This window comes from Pezoporus wallicus, unplaced genomic scaffold (genome assembly GCF_028554395.1).
Source record: "Pezoporus wallicus isolate ANWC-B61680 ecotype Strahan unplaced genomic scaffold, APGP_CSIRO_Pwel_v1 scaffold_7402, whole genome shotgun sequence".
Taxonomy (NCBI): domain Eukaryota; kingdom Metazoa; phylum Chordata; class Aves; order Psittaciformes; family Psittacidae; genus Pezoporus; species Pezoporus wallicus.
In genome coordinates this window covers 3,834,068-3,860,662 of record NW_026641037.1, presented here as the reverse complement: position 1 = coordinate 3,860,662, position 26,595 = coordinate 3,834,068, and the positions used below count along the sequence as shown (strand labels likewise).

Below are 26,595 nucleotides of genomic sequence, written 5' to 3'. Positions count from 1 at the left end.
ACATGTCATTTGTCAGTATGGACATTCTTCCATGAAAGCTTTTCTGCTTACAGTCTATATTCCTTGAAGTGCTGAAGAATCCTCAATGACAATTTTACCTCTTTTACACTTCCACCATTGCATATTCCAACTATGGGTTGCAGGAATGAGCCTTTTAGCTGAGGAGAGCTGGATGGGATTCAGCCTGTGCCTTTAACAGAGAGCTGGAAAGATCCTTGGTAGTGAGCAAGTTCTTACCTGCCCATAGGGTGGATTCCCTGTTCTGGTAGTGCCATAGATTCTCATGCTATGCTAGACCAATACAGTATGACTCTCTTTTGCTCTGCTCTTGTTAGCTAGCTGTTGACAAAAGCTACTGAAGTGGGAAGCCCCATTCTTTAGTTCAGGCAGCAGTTTTGCAGTCTGGAGGCTCTGGGCTCTGTCTCCAAGATATGCCCAGTAGAACAGTAAACCCCAAACAGAAGCCTTGGGAACTAGTGAGAAATTATGTTTCCTTGTAATACCCAGTTAATGGAGGTGCCCACATGTACATATTCCTTAGGAAACATAGCTTTCCTACAGCTACTGTAGTGAGCTAATCTTAAGCTACTTCTTGCCAGAATAAAGAGCATCACCACTTACCAGGATTCCTTGGTTTTTCTGAAGGGTGATTCGTACACCATACACATCTATGTAGACTTCTTTCAGGTATGTGGCCCCTCTTAGTCCTCTGTCTTCATTCTTGCCAAGGATGGTTATAGGAATAACACTGTTGGTGTTGACAACTTCAACCAAGGTGTAGGTGCAGGTACCCACAAAAGTGTACATCATTCCATCAAAAGTGAAATAGTGGGGATCTCCTGCCACTTGACATGTTGCTTGGCCTGAAGGTGAAAAAAATATCTAAGAACTTTGGACTGGATTTCACCTTGGATTCAGCTAACCAAAGTGCAACCATTAGTGCAACAACCTAATCCTTATCATCATTGTGTGGGCAAACCTTCACAGAGGTATCTATCTCAGGTTCATGCCAATTTGGAAATTTCCAGAAAGTGTCTCCTAAATTAAATTCACAAATTATGGCAAACTGGTTATTTGGCAGCAAATGAGCCTCTTTACACATTTCTATATTTCTATATATATTACAATATTATATATATTCCTATATGTTGTAGCTATGATTTATAGTTGTTGAGATTAATACAGAGTTTTTCTACATAGCTATATAAAAATACATACAGGTGTAGATCTAAAAGTAAATATTTTTTCATTTACATATATATCAATGCTTAATGCATTTGCCATTACCCAGACTCTCAGAAATGCAGTTCTCAATAATTCACAAATTTACAGCTTGTAATAATGTTTACTCGTGATGTAGGGCTTGAATTTGAATTACCAAGACAAAAAGACCCCAGGTGACCTTGCAGGCTTTTGGGTAGCATCACTTTTTGCTGATATCCACTACAACAGAAGGGTATCTATGCTTGCAAGAAAGTTCGTCATATCTTTTCTTCTTTTAGCACTGGCACCAGTCATTTGAGATTTCTTTGCAATCCCATATATAAAGATATTTACAATAAAGCTAGAACTGAGAACTGTTTTCAGGCAGGACTTACCATTGGAATGACATCCCAGTACTCCATCCTGAATACTGCATTCCTCTTGGACTCCACACTCCCAGGATGTGCATTTGATGGTGTTATTAGCCTTGCAGGTGCAGCGTTCAGTGCAGGGATAACTGGTAAACCAGCTTTCATCCAGCTGAGTGAAAAAAAGAATGTAGAAGAATATACTATAAAATAGATTGGAAGGTAATACCATAAGGGACAGTCAAATTATTAGTATTTGAATGCGCATGATATATGATGGATTTGGGCAATTGTATTACACAGCTCACAGATCAAGAAGGCTGGGAAAATGAGTCTATTTGCTGCTATTAATGGCATAAATAATAATAGTGTTAGTGTTATTAATATTATTTACTCTCATGGTGATAAAGAATGAGATCCCCTGTTTGCTGGGTTTGGTGGTTTTTTTTCGCTTTAAGTGTCTGAATTAACTTGCCTGATGATACCGGTTTTTTTCATCAACACAACCGCAGCTGTTTTCTGGCACACATTTGTCTCCACTCAAAACATAGCCTTCCTTACAGAAGCAACCTTCCACTGGCAAGGAACTGCATGAATCAGCTGCTGAGATGTTCAAACAGGTAGAGGGACACCTAGTACCGCAGCTCTTGTAGATGCTGCCTCCAGAACAGGACATTGCTAGAGAGAAAAAGAAAAGGTAAGATCACTCAAAAGGGCAAAATAATGATAAAGGTTTTCCTGACGCTCACAAGGTTTGCTCCTGAAAATATTTAAAATTGCTGCTAGAAAGTCTGACACTGGAAAGTGCTTCATACAAAGGATTTTCTTGCTGGAAAGCTTTATTCTGAGAAATAAGAGTTCATTGTATGAAATTCCTCAAAAGGTCATTCTGAAGAAAATTAATTGGGAGATAAGTGAGAATACTTGATTTCTTTGCTTTATAGAGAAATACTTGTAAACTTCCTAGAAACAGCTCTTTCTCAAGTTTTCTTATTAAAGTAGCTTTTTAACCAAAAGCCATCTATAAGCATTTGTGCATGGAGGACTACCAGCTCTGCTTACACTGAGGATGGTAGATTCTCAGCGGAGCAAAGCAACAGTTATTTCCCCAGTGCAGAAGCTCACATGAGATAGTTGAAGGTAATCAAACTTTTCCAAAAAGCTGTTACTAAATTATTAAAACTTTCAGGATTAGACCTGCATATCCAAATGTTCTTGAAAATTAGGGTCTTATACAAATGCTGGAATGAAATGAAGCAGGCTTAAGATATGGCAAAAGGTTATACTCAAAACATTACATAAAATGAAATAACATGTATGAAAAGGTAGAGAAAATGTGCATACTGTTGATGTTTTAATCCGGAATAGATCTTTATAAGTCAAAACACTCACGGCAAAGTGTAGCATTCCTCCACTCTATGCAAATCCCAGCATTGATACATGACTCAGCATAGGCCTGCAGTCCATAGCATAAGGATGTTGCCTGTCCATCAGTGAAACACATGTCATAAACACAGTTGTCAAAGAAATTATCTGGAAGCACTCTGGAATGACAGTCCTTGAAGATTCCTGTGTAAATCAAGATACACAGAAGGATAAAAAAACAAAAGTGGAATTACTAGATCACCAACACCATCTATTTTCTGTCACGGTAAATGTATTGTGAGTGCTCCAGGCTAATTTTATTTACTAAGTTAAACCAACACTTGAAATGGAGCATGCACAATAAGACTTGACCCTCCAGATCAGGTTTTCTTCTTTTTGCATGATTGATAGAAGATAGCTTATATAAATTAGGAGTTGTTATCTAGGAAAGCCACTTATTCTAAACAACTTCAGGGGCTGTCCAATGCAGGGATCATGTACAGTATTTCAGATAAAGTATCTGAAATATATGCAATTACAGTGCTCTCTAAACTTTCTCTTAGCAAGCAGAGTGCAAGTCATTATAAAGCAAAGAGCAGCTATGGCTCCCTACACAGATGCTCAGATAATCTTCATTGACACACTAGCACTGTCCAAATGGTTGACATATCTTGACCAAGTACCTATGAGTTTTATGTTGGCCATTCACACTGAAGGTTTTATATGTTTAATACAAGCTCAGAACAATGGACTATAGAAAGAAGGCAACACAAGCTATACAGTGACCCATGACATGGCTCACAGAGAACTACCAACATACTACCTGTTGGGTCTGTGATCATGCCACATGCTGTGTTCTTCTTTGCTTCACTCTCCAGCACAGGATCACACTGCTGGTTTGTTCCACTGGAGCATCTAGGGAAAACAAGCAAAATCAAATGTGTCTTACATCTCTTACCATCAGATTTGGAAGTGGAAGATTGACACATGACAACCCTGCACAACAGAGTGCATTTTATTACAGTCACAAGGCTCACTGATGTCAGCCTTAACACTGAATTGAATCCTTTTTGTATGCTTTCTGAGCTATTCAAAGGCTTATTCTTGGCTGCAAAAAGAGCCCATGGGATCCAGCTAGTTATGGTTTCTAGCCAGGGAACTGGACTGAAGTCCCATCCCCCTTCACATTCAGCAGACAGTTCTTGCTTGGAAAAACAAGACTCAAAGGACACAAATCCTCATTCCCTGTTTAATGTAAAGGAGCATGTCCTGACTTCTAATGGGCAGCTGAAAGATGTATAACGGTACTGGGTGACAAAGCCAGTGAGTGGAGGGATGTTTGGATTTATAAAGTTTGATTAGCAAATGACATGTGATTAAATTAATATACATACATGGTGTTATTCTCAGGCACAAGCCAGCTTTGTCCAAGATCAGTGGAACCACTTGCAATGTCACCATTGGGCTTTCTGTTGTCATCATTTGGATCACCATTATAATTACCTGTGAGGGTAAAAAGAGATTTATGGGACACATGAAGTTCTCACCTGTACAACAAACCTAGGTTTCAGGCTGTAATATAAACTACAATAAACTAGGGAGAGTATATATTCAACATCACTGTGTATATGCAAAATAAGAGCTCAGTTGTGTTTTAGACTTTGACCACTGACGAGCTGCTGCTCAGAGACTTGTGGACTTGAAGCAAGTAGTCTGTAAGTTCTTTTGTAACTTGGTTATGTTGCATACAAAAAAAAATTGCTTAGCTAAAAAAAACAAAAAACAACTCATTTCCTTGGATCCTACGTGTAGAATGCTGGACTAAAATCCAAATGGTGTATTTTGCACCATTACATACTTAGGTAGATTTCCTGAATTGAAAGTGTGAAAAACTCATGGAGAAATAACTGAAGTAGGAAATTTCAGATGATCCAAATCAAAGAATAATCAGAAACTGACAAGACAAACCACTCTTGTAATTTCTACAGTCCCATTTCCATCCTGAAAATCACCTGGATTTCAGACTGTTGTTGCAACTAACTCTGCACAGGTTCAGGCATTAGCAATGCTGCTGAGGAAAAATTATCGATCACTACTAATTCCATCAAGCTCCTACTCTCATTAGCTATATAAGTCACCTGTGACTTATTTACTTTGGTATCCTATTGCAACAGAATTTCTTACAGAACACATCAGATTGTGCCCTTTTTGTCTGATCTTTCTCATAGGACTCTAAAAGGCCTCTATGCTTTGTATCATATATAGCATTTAATGTTTGGTGATATTTGAATTTTGGAAATAAAGTATGAATTTTCTTTCTTATTCATCAAGTCTGTCAGCTCAGGTTTATCTGTATTGGATCCTTGTCATTGCTTTGTTTTAATGTAGACACAGCATATTTTATCTGGAATAAAAAAAAAAATAGGTAAAATAAGCTTTAGTGGTCTACTTTTTCTTTTATTGATTCAGCTTTTCTTTTTTTGCCTTTGATCATATAAACACGATCATTCAGATTATAAAATAACCTCCTAAAACTGCACAGGAAAACAGCAGCAGGAAAGCTTGAGGATGTTGACAGTAAGCTATTCTGAAGATTTCTCTTTACTGTGGAAACAGGCTCAAGTTTTTATGATTCACAAATGAAATGATCCAACAAAGGACAAATACATCAGAATGTAAATAACAGGAAAACACAGAGTTCTTTAGTAGATGCATGTAAATCATTACTCTTCCTGAATTTAAACTGTAGAACTGAAGTGAGGGTTTTTATTTGGCTAAAAGTGTAATTTGTAGATATACCTCACAACATCCCAAATGGATAGCACGTTAACAGGAATTTTGTAAGTAAGAGTTCTTAGAAACTTAAAAATTCCTTGACGTTTTCTTCACTGCTGTAAATTCTAGTCCACTTGGCAAGGAACAGTTGGGTGTAGAAAAAATATGACATAATAAGTAAATAAGTTTAAGCAATCACCAGCCTCCACAACTCACTAAAAAGTGACTAAGCCTATGACTTACCACAGAGGCCACAGAGCAGACCACTGTAATCAGAAGGCACAGAGATTTCTGCGTAGTGATTTCCATCATATCTCACCCACAGTCCAAAGTCAGTTTCCAAGAGAACATATCCACCAGTGCTTTGAATACTGATCTTCTTTTCAATATATACAGGCAAGTTCATCCTGCTGCCATTCACCTATACAGCAAGTTGTAAAAGTTACTGTATAGCTGCTAGTATTCCTACAACTTCCAGCAGCTAGAATAGATTAGAGGAATATATGACCTTGTGCACAAGGGAACTGGAAGCAATTAAAAAACACTTCATCTGAGCAAATTTGTTGGACATCTCACTAAAAGAGGTACATTTAACTAATAAAAAGAGAAAGTTTGCTGTAAACTCTACAGAGAAAATATTTATCTGCATGTCAGCTTAAAAAGATACATGTCTTTTAAATAACTATTCTCTTACATTCACTTTCCTGGTTTTCAGCAAAGATATATGGTTGCCATAGACTTCCACTTGCACTGACTTCACATAAGAGACTTTGGTGTTGGCTCCTCTGTGTTCATTCGTTGTGGATACATCAAAGTATGGAAGCCCCTCAGAGATGTTGCACACTTTGGAGAGGGTGTAAGTGCAATTTCCCATGAAATTATGAACTCTGTGGTCAAAAGTGTTATAATGTGGATCCCCAGAGGCACTGCAGAAAGCACGGCCTGGGAAGAAAGAAAGACAAATTCCCTCTGAATCTCTACCAGACTTCCGTAGTTGCTTTGTTCCCACTTCGTTTGCTTCACTTTGTAATTGCTGCTTAGATATAAACAGTGATGGCGTCAGTCAAAAACATACCAAAGCCCAGTACAGTCTCCTATCTTTGAACCAATAAAGAATCTGTACTCTTGAGTATCAGAAATCTGTGCGGGAGTCTGAGGGTGAAATAAAAGCAGAAAGCTTTGATATCAAGAAAAGCATCATTATTAAGACATCATTATATAAAGTGGAGCAATGAGTTTTTAATGTCCATGTCTGAAAGGTTATTTCTGAATAAATAAGAATGTAATCAAAAAAATGTGCAGGGTTCGTTAGCCAGAATAGACTGCTGCGCTACCAGCTGTCTGGGGTTCTGAACTTGCATCAGTTATGGAATTCCTCTTGAACACTGCAGACATACTTTTTAAAAATATCAAAATTAACTAGCCAGAGATAATATGTGCAAATAGAGGTACACTGCGTGCATATGTGTGAGCTGAGTAAGGTTTTGAGTGCTAATAAGAAATTCCCATTTTCAACAAAAAATCCTCCCATCAAATCTTAGCAGAGTTGAGTTTGCAGGTGCATTATGATGATTATTAACCACAACAAAAAATAATGAAGATAGGTCCATCCTTCTCTGATTTTCAATGGCACATTACAAAAGTAGCTACACTTAAGGTTGTGTCTACATGTCAACCTTAACCACTTACATATAAACTATTAAAACTCCAGGAATTATATACATAAACATTATTTAGAAAAAAATAAAAAATGCAGAAGACATCCAAACTGATGAGATGAGCTGGCAGTCTCTTGTACTTAACGAGCCAACATATGTAGAAGAATTAGTGCTCAAAATTGGAGAAAGAAGCAGTTAAAACTTACCTGAACTGAAATATAGTGTTTCCTAAGCATTAAAACTACAATAATCACAACTCAGTCTTTTTGAGGACAGAATAATAAGTTTATATTAAAAAAAAATGGGAAACTAAATTAAATATCAAAATACTACCAACAATAACTGTATAACTAAAATCCTACAAACAATAAACGGTATAACACTTGAAAACTTGCCATAGAACAGGATACTTTATATATTTATGTAAATGTCAATAAAGGGTATGGGAGATAACAATCAAGCAGTTGGTCTACTGTTACCAAAAACCCCAAAACTTGGCAAAAGGGACAAATGGCAGGAGTTACACTGTCATTACTCAGAGAAGATCCCACACTGAAGCACTGTCCCACCAGTGAATATTGGGTGAGCAAGAAAAAGCTCTGACCCTCCACTATAAAAACTGTGTCACCTGGCTGAGGAAAAACGATCAGAAACACAGAGAAATTCTGACAGGCAAAAAGAGAACGGAGAAGAGATGAGTACCTGAGCTTACTGTGGGTCTTGGTGGGGATGGCATGTGTGGACATGTGGAGTTCGTGGACATGTGGACCAACATGTGAATTTTAATTAAGAAAGCTGGCCCAACTCTCCCAAATACACTAACACCATATCCAGAGAGGCCCAGGACTGTGATTCCAGTGTCTCCTCAGAAAAAACTAAAGGACTTAGGCGCTCTCCAACAAATACTGTCAGGATATAAACAAAGGTATGCAGCCAGTTCACTACAGAATCCTTATATCTTAGCCATGTGACTCAAAGACAGACAACTGAATGCTTCCTACAAGCAGTAGAAGACAGAGGCAGGATGTGGCAGTACCTGAGCTTGGTGTGGGTCTTGATGTATGAGGAGGTTGTGTTGTGCTAGGCAAGGCAGTCTCAGGTTCTCCGGTGGATGGACCTAGCAGAAGAGAGAATTAGAGGATACCAGCACTGACATGAGAGTATTGCTCCAGGAAGCTGACCAACCTTCCCAAACACCCAACACCATGACAAGAATGACACAGGACAGGAATTCCACAGTGAATGCTCAGAAAAACTCCTCAGGACTCAAGTGCTCTCCCACCAACATTTATGGATATAGCAGGAGACATGCAGTGCATTGACTACAGAAATTCATGCCTTGGTCATGACAGTCAAAGACAGACAACTGAACACTTGCCACAAGCAGTAGAAGACAGGGACAGGACATGGCAATACCTGAGCTTGGTGTGGGTCTTGGTGTGTGAGGAGGTTGTGTTGTGCTTGGCAAGGCAGTCCCAGGTTCTCCGGTGGATGGACCTAGCAGAAAAGAGAATTAGAGGATACCAGCACTGACATGAGAGTATTGCTCCAGGAAGCTGACCAACCTTCCCAAACAACCAACACCATGACCAGAGAGACGCAGGACAGGAATTCCACAATGAATCCTCAGAAAAACTCCTCAGGACTCACGTGCTCTCCCACCAACATTTATAGATATAGCAGGAGACATGCAGTGCATTGACTACAGAAATTTATGCCTTGGCCATGAAGGTCAAAGACAGACAACTGAACACTTGCCACAAGCAGCAGAAGACCGAGACGGGATGTGGCAGTACCTGAGCTTGGTGTGGGTCTTGATGTATGAGAAGGCTGTGTTGTGCTAGGCAAGGCGGTTCCAGGTTCTCCGGTGGATGGACCTAGCAGAAGAGAGAATTAGAGGATACCAGCACTGACATGAGAGTATTGCTCCAGGAAGCTGACCAACCTTCCCAAACACCCAACACCATGACCAGAGAGACGCAGGACAGGAATTCCACAATGAATCCTCAGAAAAACTCCTCAGGACTCAAGTGCTCTCCCACCAATATTTATGGATATAGCAGGAGACATGCAGTGCATTGACTACAGAAATTTATGCCTTGGCCATGAAGGTCAAAGACAGACAACTGAACACTTGCCACAAGCAGTAGAAGACAGGGACAGGACATGGCAATACCTGAGCTTGGTGTGGGTCTTGGTGTATGAGGAGGTTGTGTTGTGCTTGGCAAGGCAGTCCCAGGTTCTCCGGTGGATGGACCTAGAACAAGAGAAAGGTAGAGGAGAGGTGCACCAATATGGGAGTTCTGTTGCAAGCAAGACCTTTTCCAAACACCAACACCATGACCAGAGAGGTGCAGAACAGGGATCACCCAGTGAGTCCCCCATGAAAACTACAGTACTTGAATGTCCTCCCACTAGCATAGATGAGTGACAGAAAGAGACACGCAGCTCCTTCACTACAATCACTTCATCCCCGAGTCTTGAGGCTTAAATAAAGACAACCGAACACTTGCCACAAGCAGCAGAAGACAGAGACGGGATGTGGCAGTACCTGAGCTTGGTGTGGGTCTTGATGTATGAGGAGGCTGTGTTGTGCTAGGCAAGGCGGTTCCAGGTTCTCCGGTGGATGGACCTAGCAGAAGAGAGAATTAGAGAATACCAGCACTGACATGAGAGTATTGCTCCAGGAAGCTGACCAACCTTCCCAAACACCCAACACCATGACCAGAGAGATGCAGGACAGGAATTCCACAATGAATCCTCAGAAAAACTCCTCAGGACTCAAGTGCTCTCCCACCAACATTTATGGATATAGCAGGAGACATGCAGTGCATTGACTACAGAAATTTATGCCTTGGCCATGAAGGTCAAAGACAGACAACTGAACACTTGCCACAAGCAGTAGAAGACAGGGACAGGACATGGCAATACCTGAGCTTGGTGTGGGTCTTGGTGTGTGAGGAAGCTGAGTTGTGTTTGGCAAGGTGGTCCCAGGTTCTCCGGTGGATGGACCTAGCACAAGAGAGAGTTGGGGGAAATCGGTGTCAGCACGGGGGATTTGTGGCAGGCCACTGCCCACTCTTCCCAAACACCCAACACTGTGACCAGAAAGGCCCAGGGGTGGCACAGCTAGGTGATAGGAATTGACGCACAGACCTTCAATACAGACACTCCCTCTCTTGGCCATGAGCCTTGAAGAAAGCTAATTGAAAGCTTGTCACAAGCAGTAGAAAACTGGGAGGGAGCAAGAGATTACCTGAACTCGGTGTGGGTCTTGGTGGTGACGGCGTGCGTGGAGGCTGTGTTGTAGTTCCTGGCAAAGGGAGCGTGGGTTTTGGTGTCGATGGATCTAGCACAAGAGAGAGTCAGTGGGCATCCGAGCTCACATGTGCGTTTTGCTTCAGGAAGCTGACCCAAGCTTCCCAAACACATCAACACCACACCCGGAGAGGCCCAGGGCAGGGATCGGAAAGAACCGTGCCACTCAAGGGCTCTGCCACCATCACAGCTGGGTGACAAAAGCAGATTAGACTCTTCAGTACCTATGCTCGGTGTCTTGGCTGTGCGCCTTCTAATACACAAACTAAGTAGCGACTGCAGGCACCGCCAGTGCTCCAGTCTCTCAGAGGAAAGCCTGCTCGGGCACAGGCTGCAACACTGGCCTACAGGGCGTTGCAAAGAGAACCTGCGCTCCTGCCTCTAAGTGTAGCCTTCCACCTCGGTGACATCTCTCAAGCTGCCCTTCCCCAAGACAAGGCTGGTACCTTCGCAGGATCCTTCTTCGATGGACAGATCATCCAACGCTACGTCACTGCGGATATTTTCACCCCATTCACCCTCCAGGACAATCTAAGGGAAGGGACATTTCCCAGCATTAGCTCCAGCCACATGTGTGAAGTGCCATTAGAAAGCACGGTTCACCTCAGACAGCAGTGAGCCTGTGCCCTTACCTGCATGTTTCCTGTGCTGTGCACTGTGACCTCTCCCATGTTCCATCTGTCCCCATGGTTCCCAACGCTGCTCCAGACCAGCTCTAGGTCTTCGTCCTTAACCACGTACACCCGCAGGGCCATTGTTTCAGCCGCTCCGTACATGTGATACCAGAAGCGGAAGCAGTGTGGTCCTTCTGAACTGCACACCGGACTGACCAGCTGAGCCACAAAGCCAGGGAGGGCATTGCTCCCTGCAGGTAGATGTAGTAGCCGTCTGAAACACAGTGTGAGACACACCATCCCATGCATAATCAAATCCAGACCAAGCAGCCAGACACAGCCCAAGCACAGTCCTGGAGCACCCCTCCAGGGCTTCAAGGCAGGCAAAAGGAGGGGACAGCAAATATAGGTCCTTTGCTAGCCACAACACTCCCCCAGGCCTGAGTCCGTGTCCTGGGTTCACCTGGTGGCGGCCAAAGCAGGCCTGCGGCCACACCGCCCTGAAAACGCCCGATCCCGTCTGATCTCGGAAGCTAAGCAGGGTCAGGCTTGGTTCGTACTTGGATGGGAGGCTGCCTGGGAATCCTGGGAAAGCTGTAGGCTTTTCTTCCTTGTTATTTCCTTTATCATTATTATTATAGGTGGTAGCAGTAGTGGTTTGTGCTATACCTTAGTTACTAAACTGTTCTTACCTCAACCCATGGGAATTACATTCTTTCGATTGTCCTCCCCACCCTCCAGGAGCGGGGAAAGGAAAGGGGGGAGTGAGAGAGCGACTGCGTGATTTACAGCTGAGCTTAAACCACGACAGCCCGCCTATGAACCATGCTCTCTGTATGGCTTGGACCGGGTAACCGCCAATGCATTGCCACAGTCCTCGCATGGCTCTGCCACTTTGCGTTCCACTCATCGCTGGCTACTGGAGAAGCCACCGTCTCCTAAAATAGAGACCCGTTCTTGTTCTGAGCCAAGCCAGGTCATCAAACTTTGCATTACTTTCCCCCTTGTCTGGCAGGTCCTTGCCTGCCCTGAGGTACCACAGGCTGACTCCCAGCCCTGCAGCGCTTCCTGAAGGACGGCTCTGCGAAAGACAGCCACAAAAAGGCTCTGGATCAAGGTCAGGAAACATGTGGCCCAAATTTGCTCTTAGAAAAGGTTAGTTGCATCTTCCTAGGGACACCCCTCTGCCAGAAGGACCGCTGTGTACGGACTGCTGTTCCTACCTCCCGTCGTGTGGTCAGAGGACGGACCCGTATCTTGCGTGGGTGTCGGACCCTTGTTCCTCATCCAGTCAATGCTGCTGTAATCTGCCTGGACCCACTCGCAGAAGTCGTTGTCGAATGTGCAATCAAAATTGCAGTCTGCTGTGGGAGCTGGGTATGGCGCAGAGAGGAAAGCAGAGATTCTAGGGTGAGGACAGGCCAGCTTTTCTCTGTGTCCCACAGGGCACACCTACCTCCCTGGCACGTTCAGGTCAGGTGAGGATGGCCAACTGAGTGGAAGTGCACAAGCTGGGTGCCTAGCACAGCCAGTAAAACACATGAATGGGACACAACAGTACCTGTGCTCGTCCCAGGCGCTGGTGATATTGTTGTATGTGGAGGCCGCGTTGAGGTGCCTGGCAACGGGGACGAGGTTGTAGGAGCTGCTGGATGTACAGTGAAAGAGAGGTGGAGATGACGGGTTTCATAATGGAGATTTGTTCCCAAGAGGGGATGTTGCGCCTTCCCAAACACACCCACATCATGGCAAAAGGAGCACAGCAGAGGAAATCCACAATATCCCAGTCACAAAGAGACTCTCCACCCAAGGGCTGGCCCACCAGCACTGTTAAGTGCCCCCTTAACAGGGCAAACCTCCACCACTGCTGCCCCATTCCCTGAATCTGGGCCACAACGGAAATCAACAGAACACTTACCACAGACAGTGCCAGCACTCCAGTCTCCCAGGGCAACGCCTGCCTCGGCACACGCTGCAGCATAGGCCTCCAAGTCATTGCAGAGCTGCTCAGTGCTGCCGCCCGTGGCACACTGGTCATAGACACAGCTCTCAAAGTACGTCTTGGGTGGTACAACTGCATGGCATGGCTGGAACGGGCCACCAAGTTGCGTGAGGATTGCACACTGCTTGTTAGCTGCCTCCTCCTCAGAGGGGGAGCAGGACGGGGGCGGGTTGATGGCTGGGTCGCACCTAGGAAGCAGAAAAGCAGCCCTGAGCTCACAACAGCCTGTGGACTCCAGCCACACCATTTCCAGACCTTGTCTCAGCCAAAACCTCAGCCTCTGGAGTCCACAGCCCTCGATAAGAGAAGGCACCAAGTGCTGTCTCTTGCGAGGGTGGGCAAAATGGTTCACAGTGGACTGGGAGGGCAGAGCCATGCACAGAGGTCACCAAGGACAACAGAGCTGAGCGCCTATGGGGAGAGAGCAGAGAGCACCATGCACCCTGACCGCATGGAGAGGCCTGGACAGTGCCACAAACAAGCCAGCCCTGAGAGGAAAGGGGAACGGCCACACGTCTGGCACCCATTTGCACACAAGACATCCCACTCTTGGGTGGAGCAGAGGTGAGATGCAAGGACGATGCGTCTGTTGCAGTGGAGCTTCTACGTGCCCTCACACGCACTGTCACAACTGCCTCCTCCTCTCCCACACACCATGTGCCCATGCCTACCATTACCAACCCTCCCTGCTTCTGCCCCTCACAGCTCCCCTCTCCCATGCTCCCTTTTGTCCGTCAGCTATGCAGTGGAACAAGGACTCACGGCCATTCATCATCCGGCACCATCCAGCTGGCCCCAAAGTCATTGAAGTCAGGCACGACAACCCCATCAGGTCGCATGAAGTCATCTTGCTGGTTCCCAGTGTACGTCCCACACAGCCCACACAGCTTGCCCTTGTGCTTCTCAGACACCTTCACTAGGAGCTCATCATCCCCATTGAACAGCAGCTGCAGGCCCAGCTCGGTAGAAACCCACACGTAGGAGCCACTCAGGGAAATGTTTACACCGGGGGCAGGAGAAGCAGGCAGGGAGGCCAGAGCACCATTGATCTGAATAAGAGGGACAGAGCGAGACAGAAGCATAAACAGATGCCCTCCACTGAGAGTTCACTCTTTTCCACTCTGACAGTGCCAGGGCCCTGGGAGTCAGGAGGACGAATGGCATGAGAAACCCTGCCCAGGCCTATGAGAACAGCAGCGACTACAGACGCCACACTGAAAGCTAAGGAAAACAAGCCGAAAATCTCTTGCTGCACAAGCAGCCATTTCAGCACCACTCAGAGCCTCGCCATGCTCTTATGCGAGCGCACCAGCAGGCTCAGGGAACATCAAGCTCTTCTCGGGGACAGAGTGGTACTTTAGGGTGGCCAGGGCATCCGTTGTTCCCAGGTGTAAAAACGAGGGGCTTACGTAGACCGCCTTGTTCTCACGCAGGGCAATGTGGAGGCCTTCCATGGACAGTGCCACCGAGTTCAGAGCTGTCCAGCTCAGGCTGCCACGATGTTCGTTGCGGGTGGTGACACTGAACCCAGCGGAGGAGTTGTCACAGCCTGTCACCACTGTGTAGTTGCAAGAGCCCTGGAAGTGGTGAAGCTTCCCATCGAAGGTGCTGTAATGCGGGTCGCCGTAGATGTGGCAGAGAGCGGTGCTGGCTGGGTAGCAGCCCCTCTGGCCGTCCTGGATCTTGCAGACCTCATCCTCACCACAGGACAACGGAGAGCAAACCATCTGGCCCTTGGCTTCACAGCGGCACTGGCGATCACAGTCCTCGCTCACAGAGTACTCGCCTTCCTGCAGGCAGACAAACACCGAGCGTCAGTCTATCAGGCTGGAAAGCAGAGGCAAGGGAGTGCCCTGGGAGGGGTGCAAGCCAGGGCAGGGTTTTCACTCACGCTGTAGTAGTTGCCCTCAAAGAGGCAGCCACAGTGGGCCTCGGGCACACACGTGTCTCCGCTGAGAAGGAAGCCAGAGGTACATGCGCAGCCCTCCATGCAGGGCTTGGAGCAGTTCTGCGGGGCTTGTCGGTCAACACAGGTGGCAGGACAGCCAGTCATGCAAGGGTCATAGTAGCTGTTGTCGGGGCACAGCAGGGCTGCAATGGGAAGGGGACAATTGAGACCAGCAAGCCTTCAAGGAAGGAGGACCTTCTGAGAAGTGGCAAACAAACGACTTGCTGTGGCCAGAGGTTCTGGGAACAGGGAGCGGAACATTTCCCTCCCGGCAATTGCAAAGCAGGTACTCACGGCAGAAGGTCGCATTCCGCCAGGGAAGAAGAGTCACACCGGCTGCTTGGCAGGCGTCAGCGTAGGCCTCCAGAGCAGCACACAGCACCTCCTGGCCACCATTCAGGGCACACAGGTCATAGAAGCAGGTCTCAAAGTAGCTCTGCGGGTTGATCACAGCGTGGCACTTCTCAAAAGAGCCAGGACTGGCGGTCAGCATGCCACAGAACTGGTCCGATCCGTAGAGCTTCTCCTCTTCTGCACTGCAGGGTGGGGAGGGGTCGGGGACACCGCAAGGTGAGTCACTCTCTGGGACCTGCCAGCTCTCCCCCAGCTCATTGGAGTCTGCGGCTTGCTGCCCGTTGGGCATCATGTAATCGTCCTCCCTACGGTTGTTGAAGTTCCCACACATGCCACAGGTCAGGTTGAAGTAGGTGGTGGGCACCTTCACCTCCACCGAGTGGTCAGTGTCGTAGGACACTCTGAGGTCGAAGTCTGTCTCCAGGACAATGTAGCGGCCACTCCTGCTCACCGTGATGGCACCTCCCGCTGCACTCACCGGCAAGGTCTGGCGCACATTGTTCACCTAGGGCAGACACACGGCAATGGGCCTGGGCCCTGCACTTGTCCCTGGCATTCCTGGCTCTCCTGCCCCGAGGAAATCTGCTCCCAGCCCAGGCGCAGCAAACCGGAGCCCGCGATGCCCTCACAACCCAGTTGCCCCTCTGGCTTGCAGAGCCGTGGCTGTGCTCTGCTCCCTGCAGGGGCCGCTCTTCACCGTCGGCCACATTCCCCATTTGCCTCTTCCTCCTCAACCCCTCCAGAAAAGTAAAAGAAAGCAACCCAGTGGCTTCAGGGGAACCCGCCCACACCTGGCACAATGAAGGTGTCTGGTACACACCATGCCATGCCCTGCCAAGAAAAGCCAGCCCTGCCTTGCTGCCTTGCAGCTGTGCCATGCTCATGCCGGCCCCACTGCCTACCAGCACTTGGCTCTTCTCCTTCTTGACAATGGCAATGCGCTCTCCGTACACCTCAACCAGGACTTCGCGCACATAGGACACTCTGGTGTTCCCACGATGCTCGTTCTTGGCCTCAACGTTGAAGTAGGGCAGGGAGGTGGTGTTGGAGCACACTTTGGCCAGGGTGTAGGTGCAGTTGCCCATGAAGTTGTGCGTCACCTTGTCAAAGGTGTTGTAGTGAGGGTCACCGTGGACATGGCAGATGCCGTAGGATTGCTCGAGGCACTCAGGTCTCCCATCCTGCACCCCACAGAACTGGCCCGCAGGGCATGAGGCGTTAAAGCACTGGACTTTGCTTCCCCGCGCGGGACACGTGCACTTTGACGAGCAGGTGTTGTCTGTCCAGAACTCAGAGCCCACGGGGTAGTGCTGCCCGTTGTGCCAGCACCCACACTGCTGGCTGGCCACGCACTGGTCATTGTAGAGCAGGTGACACACAGCCCTCCACACACGGCAGGCTGCAGCTAGCAGGAGCCATGGGATCAACACAGGTGGCAGGGCAGGCTGCAGCACACGGCTCGTAGTGACTGTTGGCTGGACAACAGCTGCCGAGACAGAACATATGGCCATTAGATGATGTCTCTGTGCTGTATTCTCCCCTTTGGAAAATTAACCGTCTGCATTATTTTCTCTTTCATTCCAATTCTATGTTTTACTGAGAGTAACAAAAACATTTATTATTCTGTTTTACTGAGTAACAGTCGTGTGTGTGTGGACTTACGGCAGAAGGTTGCGTTCCTCCACACAGGTATCTTGACACCAAGCGACTGGCAGGCATCCGCGTAGGACTGCAAGCTCTTGCACAGGGCTTCGTGGTCCAGCTCCAGCTCGCACAGGTCATAAGAGCAGGTGTCAAAGTAACTGCTGGGGCTCAGCACAGCGTGGCACATCTGGAACGGGCCGCCGGTGTCGGTGAGGAGCCCACAGAAGTGGCTGCTGGCTATGACTTGCTTGTCTGTCTCACTGCAGGCTGGGGTGGGGAGTGGTCCGGCTGAGCAGCTGTGGAAAGACAGGAAGCAGGGCCCCTGAGTCACCTGTGGGCTTCTCCTCGTGTCTCAACATACCCTTGCCCGACACGTCCCCAGACCTGCTGGGGGACAACACATACCTGCTGTCGTTGGACACCTGCCAGCTGTTGCCCAGGCTGGTGGAGTCTGGCTCCAGCACCCCTTCCGGGTTCAGGAAGTCATCTGATGCCATCCCGTTGAAGTTGCCACACATGCCACACACCTTCTGCCCAAAGGTGCTCGGAAGCGTCACCTCCACCCGATGGCTCCCATCAAACTTCACTTTCAAGCCAAAGTCTGTTGTGACCACAGTGTAGAACCCGCTGGACGAGACCTGCACACCTGCGGATGGGGTGCAAGGCAGGACCTCTGCCACTCCATTGACCTGGAAGGACAGAAAACAAGACAGGGTTGGAGCGACCCATTCGACACAGTCCTCTCCTCTCACACAGCACAGCGCCTCTCTTCCTTGTGCTTACCGTCACCGAACCACCCTTCCCCAGCCTTATCCGCTGGCCAGCCACATCGACATCCACATATTGGACGTAGGACACGCGAATGTTGTCTCCCCTGTGCTCGTTGGCTGCTTCCACGTTGAAGTAGGGCAGAGAACTGTTGCTCTCGCACAGCTTAGAGAGGGTGTAAGTGCAGGTGCCCATGAAGTGGTGCAGCTGATTGTCAAACGTGTGGTAGTGAGGGTCTCCTTCTACCACACAGGTCCCTGGCAGTGGAAAGACGAGAGTTCAGTTAAGCACCTCCTGTTGCCTCTTCTCCTAAGCCCACCTTCACCAAAGAACATCAGCCCTATGAGCGGTCTACTTTACTCACCTGAGCCTGGCATGGGTGCTGATGTGGTTTTGTCTTCTGAAGGTGATGTGATAATGGTACCTGGTGTTGTTGGTGTTACATCTCCTATGAAAATGTTACAAGTGTATCAATTGTACTTGACTAGCTTTTTCTCAAGACAGGAACTACATGTACTTCCACAAAAAGCATAATGTCATTTAAGCTGCCCCTCCCTAACCCAAGCCTTGTACCTGTGCAGTATCCTTTTTCAATGGACAGATCATCCAATGCTATATCGCTCTGGAAATCTTCACCTATCATGCCCTCCAGGACAATCTAATGGAAGAGATGATTCCCAGCATTAGGTCCATCCACATATGTGAAGTGCCATTAAGAAGCATGTCTCATCTCAGGTGGTATTTACAGCCTGTTCCCTTACCTGCATGTTTCCTTTGATGTGCACCGTGACCTCTCCCAAGTTCCATCTGTCCCCTTTGTTTCCAGCCTCTTTCCATTCCAGTGTTGATGTTTCATTGTTAACTACATACACCCGCAGAGCCATTGCTTCAGCCTCTCCGTACATGTGATACCAGAAGCGGAAGCAGTGTGGTCCTTCTGAACTGCACACTGGACTGACCAATTGTGCTACCTCACCCGGTTCTTGTTTACTTCCTTGCAGGTAGATATAGTAGCCCTCTGGAAACAGCAGAGTGTCAATTTTTTACATTAATGGGCTAACACAAGATAAATTGACTTCATTTACACATTGTGTACAGTATAACTTTTCTTCACCCGGCTTCTGCACTAATCTCTCAGTCCTCAAATGGATTTCCACCAGATTACACTGGTCTCCTACTCAGGCAAAGGAAAGCCTTCTAAAGGAAGACCAAGTGCCACAGTGATCCAGTGTCAGCCTGGGTACACCTTTGCTGAAGCTTCTTTACAGGAAGTGATGCTAACAGGTCACATGCTCAATGTCCTGCAATGTTCATCCACCCCACAACAGATCCTTACTGCTGCAGAAGGTTCTGGATTGAGCCTAAGAAACACGTGGCCTGGATTTGCCATTAAAAGAGGCTCCTTGCCCCCTTTCAAGAGAAACACATCCACATACTGTCTGCTGTTCCTACCTCCAGTTGTGTGGTCATGGGAAGGGCCAGTATTTGGTGTGGGTGTTGGCCCCTTGTGCCTTGTCCAGTCAAAGTTGTCACTGGTAGCCTGTTCCCACTCACAGAAGTCGACATCAAATGTGCAGGACATATTGCAGGCTGTTGGTGCAGCTAGAAAAACAGAGTTTTCACAATAAGGTTTGGAATCTTCTCTCTGTTCTGACATTGCCCTTCTAGGTCTTCTGCACCCATGTTCATGAAAAATTTGAAGACATCGTAATGGAATGAGAAGAAGTGACCGATATTGACAAATTTGCTATAAAATATGAAATTTTAAGTGACTGAGATTGTGTGTTATTTTATGAGTCACTTCCTCAGTTATCATCATAATACACTAATATCCTACATTTTTACACTGTGCCACAGTCATAATTCTTGGTCACTGCAAATTGCTCAAAGCTGTCTTATTTGACATAGTAGTATTCATCTGGCTCTCAAAGTCCTGCTTAGGCAGAAATCTAGACATCGTAACGAGAATGTTTCTACTACTGATGAACTCGGGTGAGAAATACTGTCTCAGAATTGGAAAAAGGTTATGTAATGCATTTTAATGTCATAGCCTCATACTTATGCTGCTATTTCTGCTGGCTTTGGTAATCACCTTTGGCAGTTCTAGAAGAAGAAATTTAAGGGTATATGGAAAATTTTTTTTTACAATGAGGGTGGTGCAACACTGGAACAGGTAGCCCAGAGAAACGGTAGATGTCCTATCCTTGGAAAGGATTCAAGGTTACAGGGCTCTGAACAACCTGATCTAGTTTGAGATGGCCCTTCTCCTTGCAGCGGTTTGGACTAAATGACCTTTACAGGTCCCTCCCAACCCAAATTATTCTATTATTCTATTAATTTCTTGTCTCTAGCCTTAATTCTATGTTAACTAGTCTATCTAGGTAAGGGCCTAATAGTGTTACAACTGGAAGGCTGAATGGACCGCAAGGTACACAATTTCCCTTTATTCATTTTAAAGCCCTGGTTTATATATTTCTGAATTCATCTTACATGCTTCCTGAAACCTAGGTCTGTAGACAGGTTATGTAAGTCACATAATTAACACTTCTCAAAAAAGATAAACTATTTTATTAAAGCCAAAGAAGTGATTTGTCAGACAGTGCTCAATTGTCCCTGACTGAGATGTTGATTTACAATGTATGTTGTATTTCATGACTCAATTCTGAAAACAGTCTTAGGTTAAAAGTGCTCAAACATCACCTTCTAAAGTGAATAATGCAAGACCATTAGAAGCTTAGATTATAAACCAAATTTCAGGACATGCTAAGCACTTGAAAGCTTCCTGTATTTCTTTTAATCTCCTTTTCTGAAATTCTGCTCAACCTCTCAGTCATTCAAATATATATTTGTAGCATGAAGATTTAATTGGATGGCTGTTTGCTAAATGACCTAATGACTTACCACAGATGGTATCTTTCTTCCATTCACCCAGATTTACACCTCTAAGTTCACAAGCAGCAGCATATGCCTCTAAAATCTGGCAAAACTGATCAGAATTCCCCTCTGTAGCACACATGTCATAGACACAGCTCTCAAAGTACAGCTGTGGGGGAATGTACCAATGGCAGACCTGAAAAGGCCCACTATTTTTCAAAATAGTTTTGCAGAGTTCTTCATATTCTTTCTCTTTTGCTGTGTCACAAGTAGGCGGTACAACTGCAACTGGACTACACCTGCATCAAAAATAAGCAGCAGTTTGGTTATATAATACATCTTTATATTTTGTTCTATCCTGCAAAGCATACCTCAACAGTAACAGAAGCCTAGGCCAAATTTTGTAGATTTGCTGTGTATAGTCATCTTTAGTGTGTCAAACCCCAAAGTGAGAAATATCACAATTCAACTTGCATTTACCCATTAAGAGTATAAATGTGAATTGTTGATGTATGACTGTCTATCCATAGAATGAAATCGAGAAGGAACCAACAAATCAGCTATCTAAACCAAGCAAGATAATTTCAATTCACTATTGCATATAATAAGAGCAGTAATTTGTAGGTGAAAGCATTAATAGACAGATAAATATCCGATGGCTATGTTAATAAATGTGGAGCTATCTTAGGAGCTGAATCTGAGAGATATATTTAGACTTCTTATAGTAAGATAATATAAAGAAGATATTTTAGAATGGAGAAATAAGAAAAAAAAAAACAAGTTATATGAAAAAAAAGAGTCCAGTTTCAAATATAATCTACAAAGTTCACATGGAAAACCTCTCAAGGGTGGTTTTAAAGTTTCAATTCTTTTCTACCAAAAAGTGGAGTTATTAAAAAGTAAAAACACTAGCAAACAAGTAACATCAAAGAGGGGCTACTATGGAATGTAAGTCATGTATGTTAATCCTATAACTAGATGAGTTTATGTTTCAGGCATTTTGCTGTTTCCTAAAATATCAGATACTTACGTCCTGTTGTCATCCTTCACTAACCAGCTGTCACCAAATTTATTTGGATCCTGTTCTATGACTTTATCTGGTCTTAGAAAATCATCCAGTTGGTTGTCATTGAATGTCCCACACAGACCACACAGCTGTCCTTTGAGGCTTTCGTCAGCCAGAATGAAAAGCTCCTGGTCACCATCAAACTTAACCTGTATCCCTACAGAGGTATCAATGACCACATAATGTCCTTTTATAGCTACTCTGGCTCCATGATTCAAATCCACAGGAAGATAAACCCGAACTCCATTCACCTAAAGAAAACAAAACCCACACAACCAGGTAAGTCAATAAAGCTCCTAGTAACAAAGGGGAGGTCTATACTGCCAGAACTATATCTTTCTTCACCAAGTCAGCCTTATGCTAATGAACAATGTAGACACAGAAGTTTGAAGCTTAACAGAGGATTACGGGGTGTATACTTATCCCACATCTTGAACAGTGCTATTTAGCACAAGTTGAACTCCGTGCTGTCACAACTACACACATAGCAATACTTGGAATACCTAGTTTAAAGTTCTGGTAAGTATGATCCTGACAGTGTATAGCAAAAATACTATTTATATTTTAAAGACGAGATCTACAAAATTCAGACTGAGATTTAGTTCAGCAAAAGCTTTCTGTTTTAGATGAGGCTATGGATGAAGTTGATACTTTCCCACAACCTTAAAAAAGATTTGAATTGACAGAAGGAAGCTACGCTGATTCCTGCCTTTCTGGGGAAGAAAAAAAAATCCAAACAACCCCCACTCCCCCTCCAAAACAAAACCCAACCCATTTCTGTGACTTTTAGCATGTGCAGTCTTGGAGCTGAATAAAGCAGAGAAGCCTGATTCATTTCTTTTAGACAGAAATGTAAAGTGAATAGATGTGATGGATTGTTTATGCTTAAAGTAGAACACTTACATAGGTTTCTTTATTTTTCTGCAAAACAATATGAAGATTTTTCAGTGTGACAGCAACTGAGTTCAAGGCAGTCCAGTTCGGGTTTCCTCTATGTTCATTTCTGGTTGTCACTGAAAACCTTTCAGAAGAATTTGTGCATGTCTCAATGACAGTATAATTGCAGTCTCCTTGGAAATGATAGAGTCTCCCATCAAAGGTTATATAATGTGGATCCCCAAATATGTGGCAGGTGCTGGGATTCAATGGATAACATCCCAGGAGTCCATTCTGCACCTTGCAAACTTCGTTTACTTCACAAGCGTCTGAATTGCAAACTACAGTGCCATTTCCAGCGCATATACATTGGCCTGCACAGTCTGTTTGCCAAAAGGCTTCTCCTTTCTGTTAGAGGCAACAAAACAAAAATAAATTAAAAGAGTTAATGGTAAAGTTGATCTGTGAAATAAGCCCCTGAACTATGTGCCAGAACAAACCTCATAATATCTGCCATTCTGAAGGCATCCACAGTTGCTCATGGATACACACTCTCCACCACTGATGACAAAACCATTGCTGCATTCACATCCTTCTAGACAAGGTCGGCTGCAGTTCTTTGATGCAAGAGGGTCAATGCAGGTTGCTGGACAAGCACTGGTGCATGGATTGTAATGACTATTGGGAGGGCATGCAACAGCTGAAAAACAGTAACAAGCATTGAATTGACAATCACAACTCACATAAACCATGACTCAAGACTGATTATTTTGAGCAAGTGACAATGCTGGATTTTTTGAAGCTGAAATTCCTTTCCTGTTATTATAGCAGAAAGCAAAAAAAAGAAAAAAACATTCTACAAGAAATAAGCTTGAATGCTTAACACATATATACTAGATGCTAAGCATCTCCAAATCCAAGTAAAAACTATGCCTCTCTAAGCTAGCTACTTTTATCTGGTACATTTCTAGAAGCACAGAGATTGTTAAAGTCATTGGACAAAGTCTGGAAATGAACCAACATATTAAAGGCAAAACATCTTCTAAAACTCAGATGGGATTTCGTATTATCAGGACCTACTGTTACTGCTTTAAGATAGATTCTTCAGATAATGAACAAAATTAACTTCTGTCTGGCAGAAAACAATAATGAGGTGACATTTACAAAATTTTATTTCTAAATATTTTGAATGTTATGTGAAGAACATAAGATCTCTTAGCTTTGTCAGGTAATGGCTACAATCAACCTGTTCAGACAACAAAGGAATTATCCAAAGATTCAGATCTCTACAGAAACTCACGGCAGAAGGTCGCATTCCGCCAGGGAAGAAGAGTCACACCGGCTGCTTGGCAGGCGTCAGCGTAGGCCTCCAGAGCAGCACACAGCACCTCCTGGCCACCATTCAGGGCACACAGGTCATAGAAGCAGGTCTCAAAGTAGCTCTGCGGGTTGATCACAGCGTGACACTTCTCAAAAGAGCCAGGACTGGCGGTCAGCATGCCACAGAACTGGTCCGATCCGTAGAGCTTCTCCTCTTCTGCACTGCAGGGTGGGGAGGGGTCGGGGACACCGCAAGGTGAGTCACTCTCTGGGACCTGCCAGCTCTCCCCCAGCTCATTGGAGTCTGCGGCTTGCTGCCCGTTGGGCATCATGTAATCGTCCTCCCTACGGTTGTTGAAGTTCCCACACATGCCACAGGTCAGGTTGAAGTAGGTGGTGGGCACCTTCACCTCCACCGAGTGGTCAGTGTCGTAGGACACTCTGAGGTCGAAGTCTGTCTCCAGGACAATGTAGCGGCCACTCCTGCTCACCGTGATGGCACCTCCCGCTGCACTCACCGGCAAGGTCTGGCGCACATTGTTCACCTAGGGCAGACACACGGCAATGGGCCTGGGCCCTGCACTTGTCCCTGGCATTCCTGGCTCTCCTGCCCCGAGGAAATCTGCTCCCAGCCCAGGCGCAGCAAACCGGAGCCCGCGATGCCCTCACAACCCAGTTGCCCCTCTGGCTTGCAGAGCCGTGGCTGTGCTCTGCTCCCTGCAGGGGCCGCTCTTCACCGTCGGCCACATTCCCCATTTGCCTCTTCCTCCTCAACCCCTCCAGAAAAGTAAAAGAAAGCAACCCAGTGGCTTCAGGGGAACCCGCCCACACCTGGCACAATGAAGGTGTCTGGTACACACCATGCCATGCCCTGCCAAGAAAAGCCAGCCCTGCCTTGCTGCCTTGCAGCTGTGCCATGCTCATGCCGGCCCCACTACCTACCAGCACTTGGCTCTTCTCCTTCTTGACAATGGCAATGCGCTCTCCGTACACCTCAACCAGGACTTCGCGCACATAGGACACTCTGGTGTTCCCACGATGCTCGTTCTTGGCCTCAACGTTGAAGTAGGGCAGGGAGGTGGTGTTGGAGCACACTTTGGCCAGGGTGTAGGTGCAGTTGCCCATGAAGTTGTGCGTCACCTTGTCAAAGGTGTTGTAGTGAGGGTCACCGTGGACATGGCAGACGCCGTAGGATTGCTCGAGGCACTCAGGTCTCCCATCCTGCACCCCACAGAACTGGCCCGCAGGGCATGAGGCGTTAAAGCACTGGACTTTGCTTCCCCGCGCGGGACACGTGCACTTTGACGAGCAGGTGTTGTCTGTCCAGAACTCAGAGCCCACGGGGTAGTGCTGCCCGTTGTGCCAGCACCCACACTGCTGGCTGGCCACGCACTGGTCATTGTAGAGCAGGTACCCGCTGTCGCACACACAGCCCTCCAGGCACGGCAGGTTGCAGCTGTATGGTGCTATTGGGTCCACACAGGTGGCAGGGCAGGCTGCAGCACATGGCTCGTAGTGACTGTTGACTGGACAGGCTAATGCTGTGTAATAAAAGAAAAACCTTTCTATTAATCTATTTTAAGTACTGAAGGACTGTTTTTTTTTTTATTATCATGCATATTTGAATACGTATCCCATTTGAAATATTTGGGTGTATCTTGGAGTTCTGAGGCAGTTTGATGCATGCCTTTGCTGTCTTACCACCCTTCTTTTTAGGTTTGGGTTATTGAAAGTTTCACTCATGGAGGGAATTTCCTAGGAGACCTCTTGCTGCTGAAGTTGATTGGTTTGAATTCTTGCATTGGGCTAAGGATATCCATGTCATGTTAGTTATTTGTCCTAGTCATAGAATCATAAAATCATAGAATCATAGAATAGTTAGGGTTGGAAAGGACCTTAAGATCATCTAGTTCCATCCCCTCTGCTATGGGCAGAAACACCTTGCACTAAACCATGTCATCCAAGATTCCATCCAGCCTGGCCTTGAACATTGTCAAGGATGTGCCATATTTAGGTAATATTCCTGATATTTAATTCTAATTATCTTATAGCTTCTTAATTAATATTCTTTTACTTCACCAAAGTCTTCATTATTTGTTAAATAATCAGGATGTAGAAGTCCTCTATTCTATTTTTACATATCATTACATGCACGACATGTAGATACCCAAGTTATTTAGAGGTTTTAAATACTGAGATTTTCAGGTGAGAAGATGTCAGAACTGAAGTTTCCTGAACAATCTTTTCAGGTTCCATGTGTTTACGTGATGCCATTCAGTTTATAATCACAGATTTTCTCACTCTGTTTTTAGTCTGCTTTCCTAAGAAGACAGAGATTACAGAATTTTATTGTACATTTCTCCGCTCATCCTCCCACGTACTAAATTTGACCCAGGTGATTTATTGGAAACAAGCTGGTGACATTGGTAGAGGACAAAAACA

At 45.7% G+C, this 26,595-nt stretch overlaps 1 protein-coding gene and 1 pseudogene across 1 annotated transcript in view; one reads left to right on the top strand and one right to left on the bottom strand.

Annotated features, from left to right (window-relative positions):
- The window catches only part of LOC130605988 (IgGFc-binding protein-like), a 59,575-nt gene that overhangs the window by 12,752 nt on the left and 20,228 nt on the right, over positions 1 to 26,595 (bottom strand). Inside the window, 34 exon segments of the mRNA XM_057421894.1 lie at positions 622 to 863; positions 1,599 to 1,743; positions 2,047 to 2,249; positions 2,964 to 3,140; positions 3,760 to 3,851; positions 4,331 to 4,439; positions 5,955 to 6,132; positions 6,406 to 6,653; positions 9,546 to 9,626; positions 10,626 to 10,718; positions 11,134 to 11,218; positions 11,320 to 11,550; positions 11,553 to 11,575; positions 12,525 to 12,674; positions 12,863 to 12,949; positions 13,220 to 13,491; positions 14,066 to 14,352; positions 14,713 to 15,093; positions 15,195 to 15,394; positions 15,546 to 16,110; positions 16,508 to 17,091; positions 17,268 to 17,545; positions 17,655 to 17,938; positions 18,033 to 18,274; positions 18,382 to 18,465; positions 18,591 to 18,675; positions 18,779 to 19,035; positions 19,470 to 19,619; positions 20,919 to 21,190; positions 21,922 to 22,208; positions 22,861 to 23,241; positions 23,334 to 23,533; positions 24,134 to 24,698; positions 25,096 to 25,694. Coding sequence (XP_057277877.1) covers positions 622 to 863; positions 1,599 to 1,743; positions 2,047 to 2,249; positions 2,964 to 3,140; positions 3,760 to 3,851; positions 4,331 to 4,439; positions 5,955 to 6,132; positions 6,406 to 6,653; positions 9,546 to 9,626; positions 10,626 to 10,718; positions 11,134 to 11,218; positions 11,320 to 11,550; positions 11,553 to 11,575; positions 12,525 to 12,674; positions 12,863 to 12,949; positions 13,220 to 13,491; positions 14,066 to 14,352; positions 14,713 to 15,093; positions 15,195 to 15,394; positions 15,546 to 16,110; positions 16,508 to 17,091; positions 17,268 to 17,545; positions 17,655 to 17,938; positions 18,033 to 18,274; positions 18,382 to 18,465; positions 18,591 to 18,675; positions 18,779 to 19,035; positions 19,470 to 19,619; positions 20,919 to 21,190; positions 21,922 to 22,208; positions 22,861 to 23,241; positions 23,334 to 23,533; positions 24,134 to 24,698; positions 25,096 to 25,694 — 8,117 coding nt within the window.
- LOC130605990 (5S ribosomal RNA) lies at positions 11,784 to 11,904 on the top strand (annotated as a pseudogene).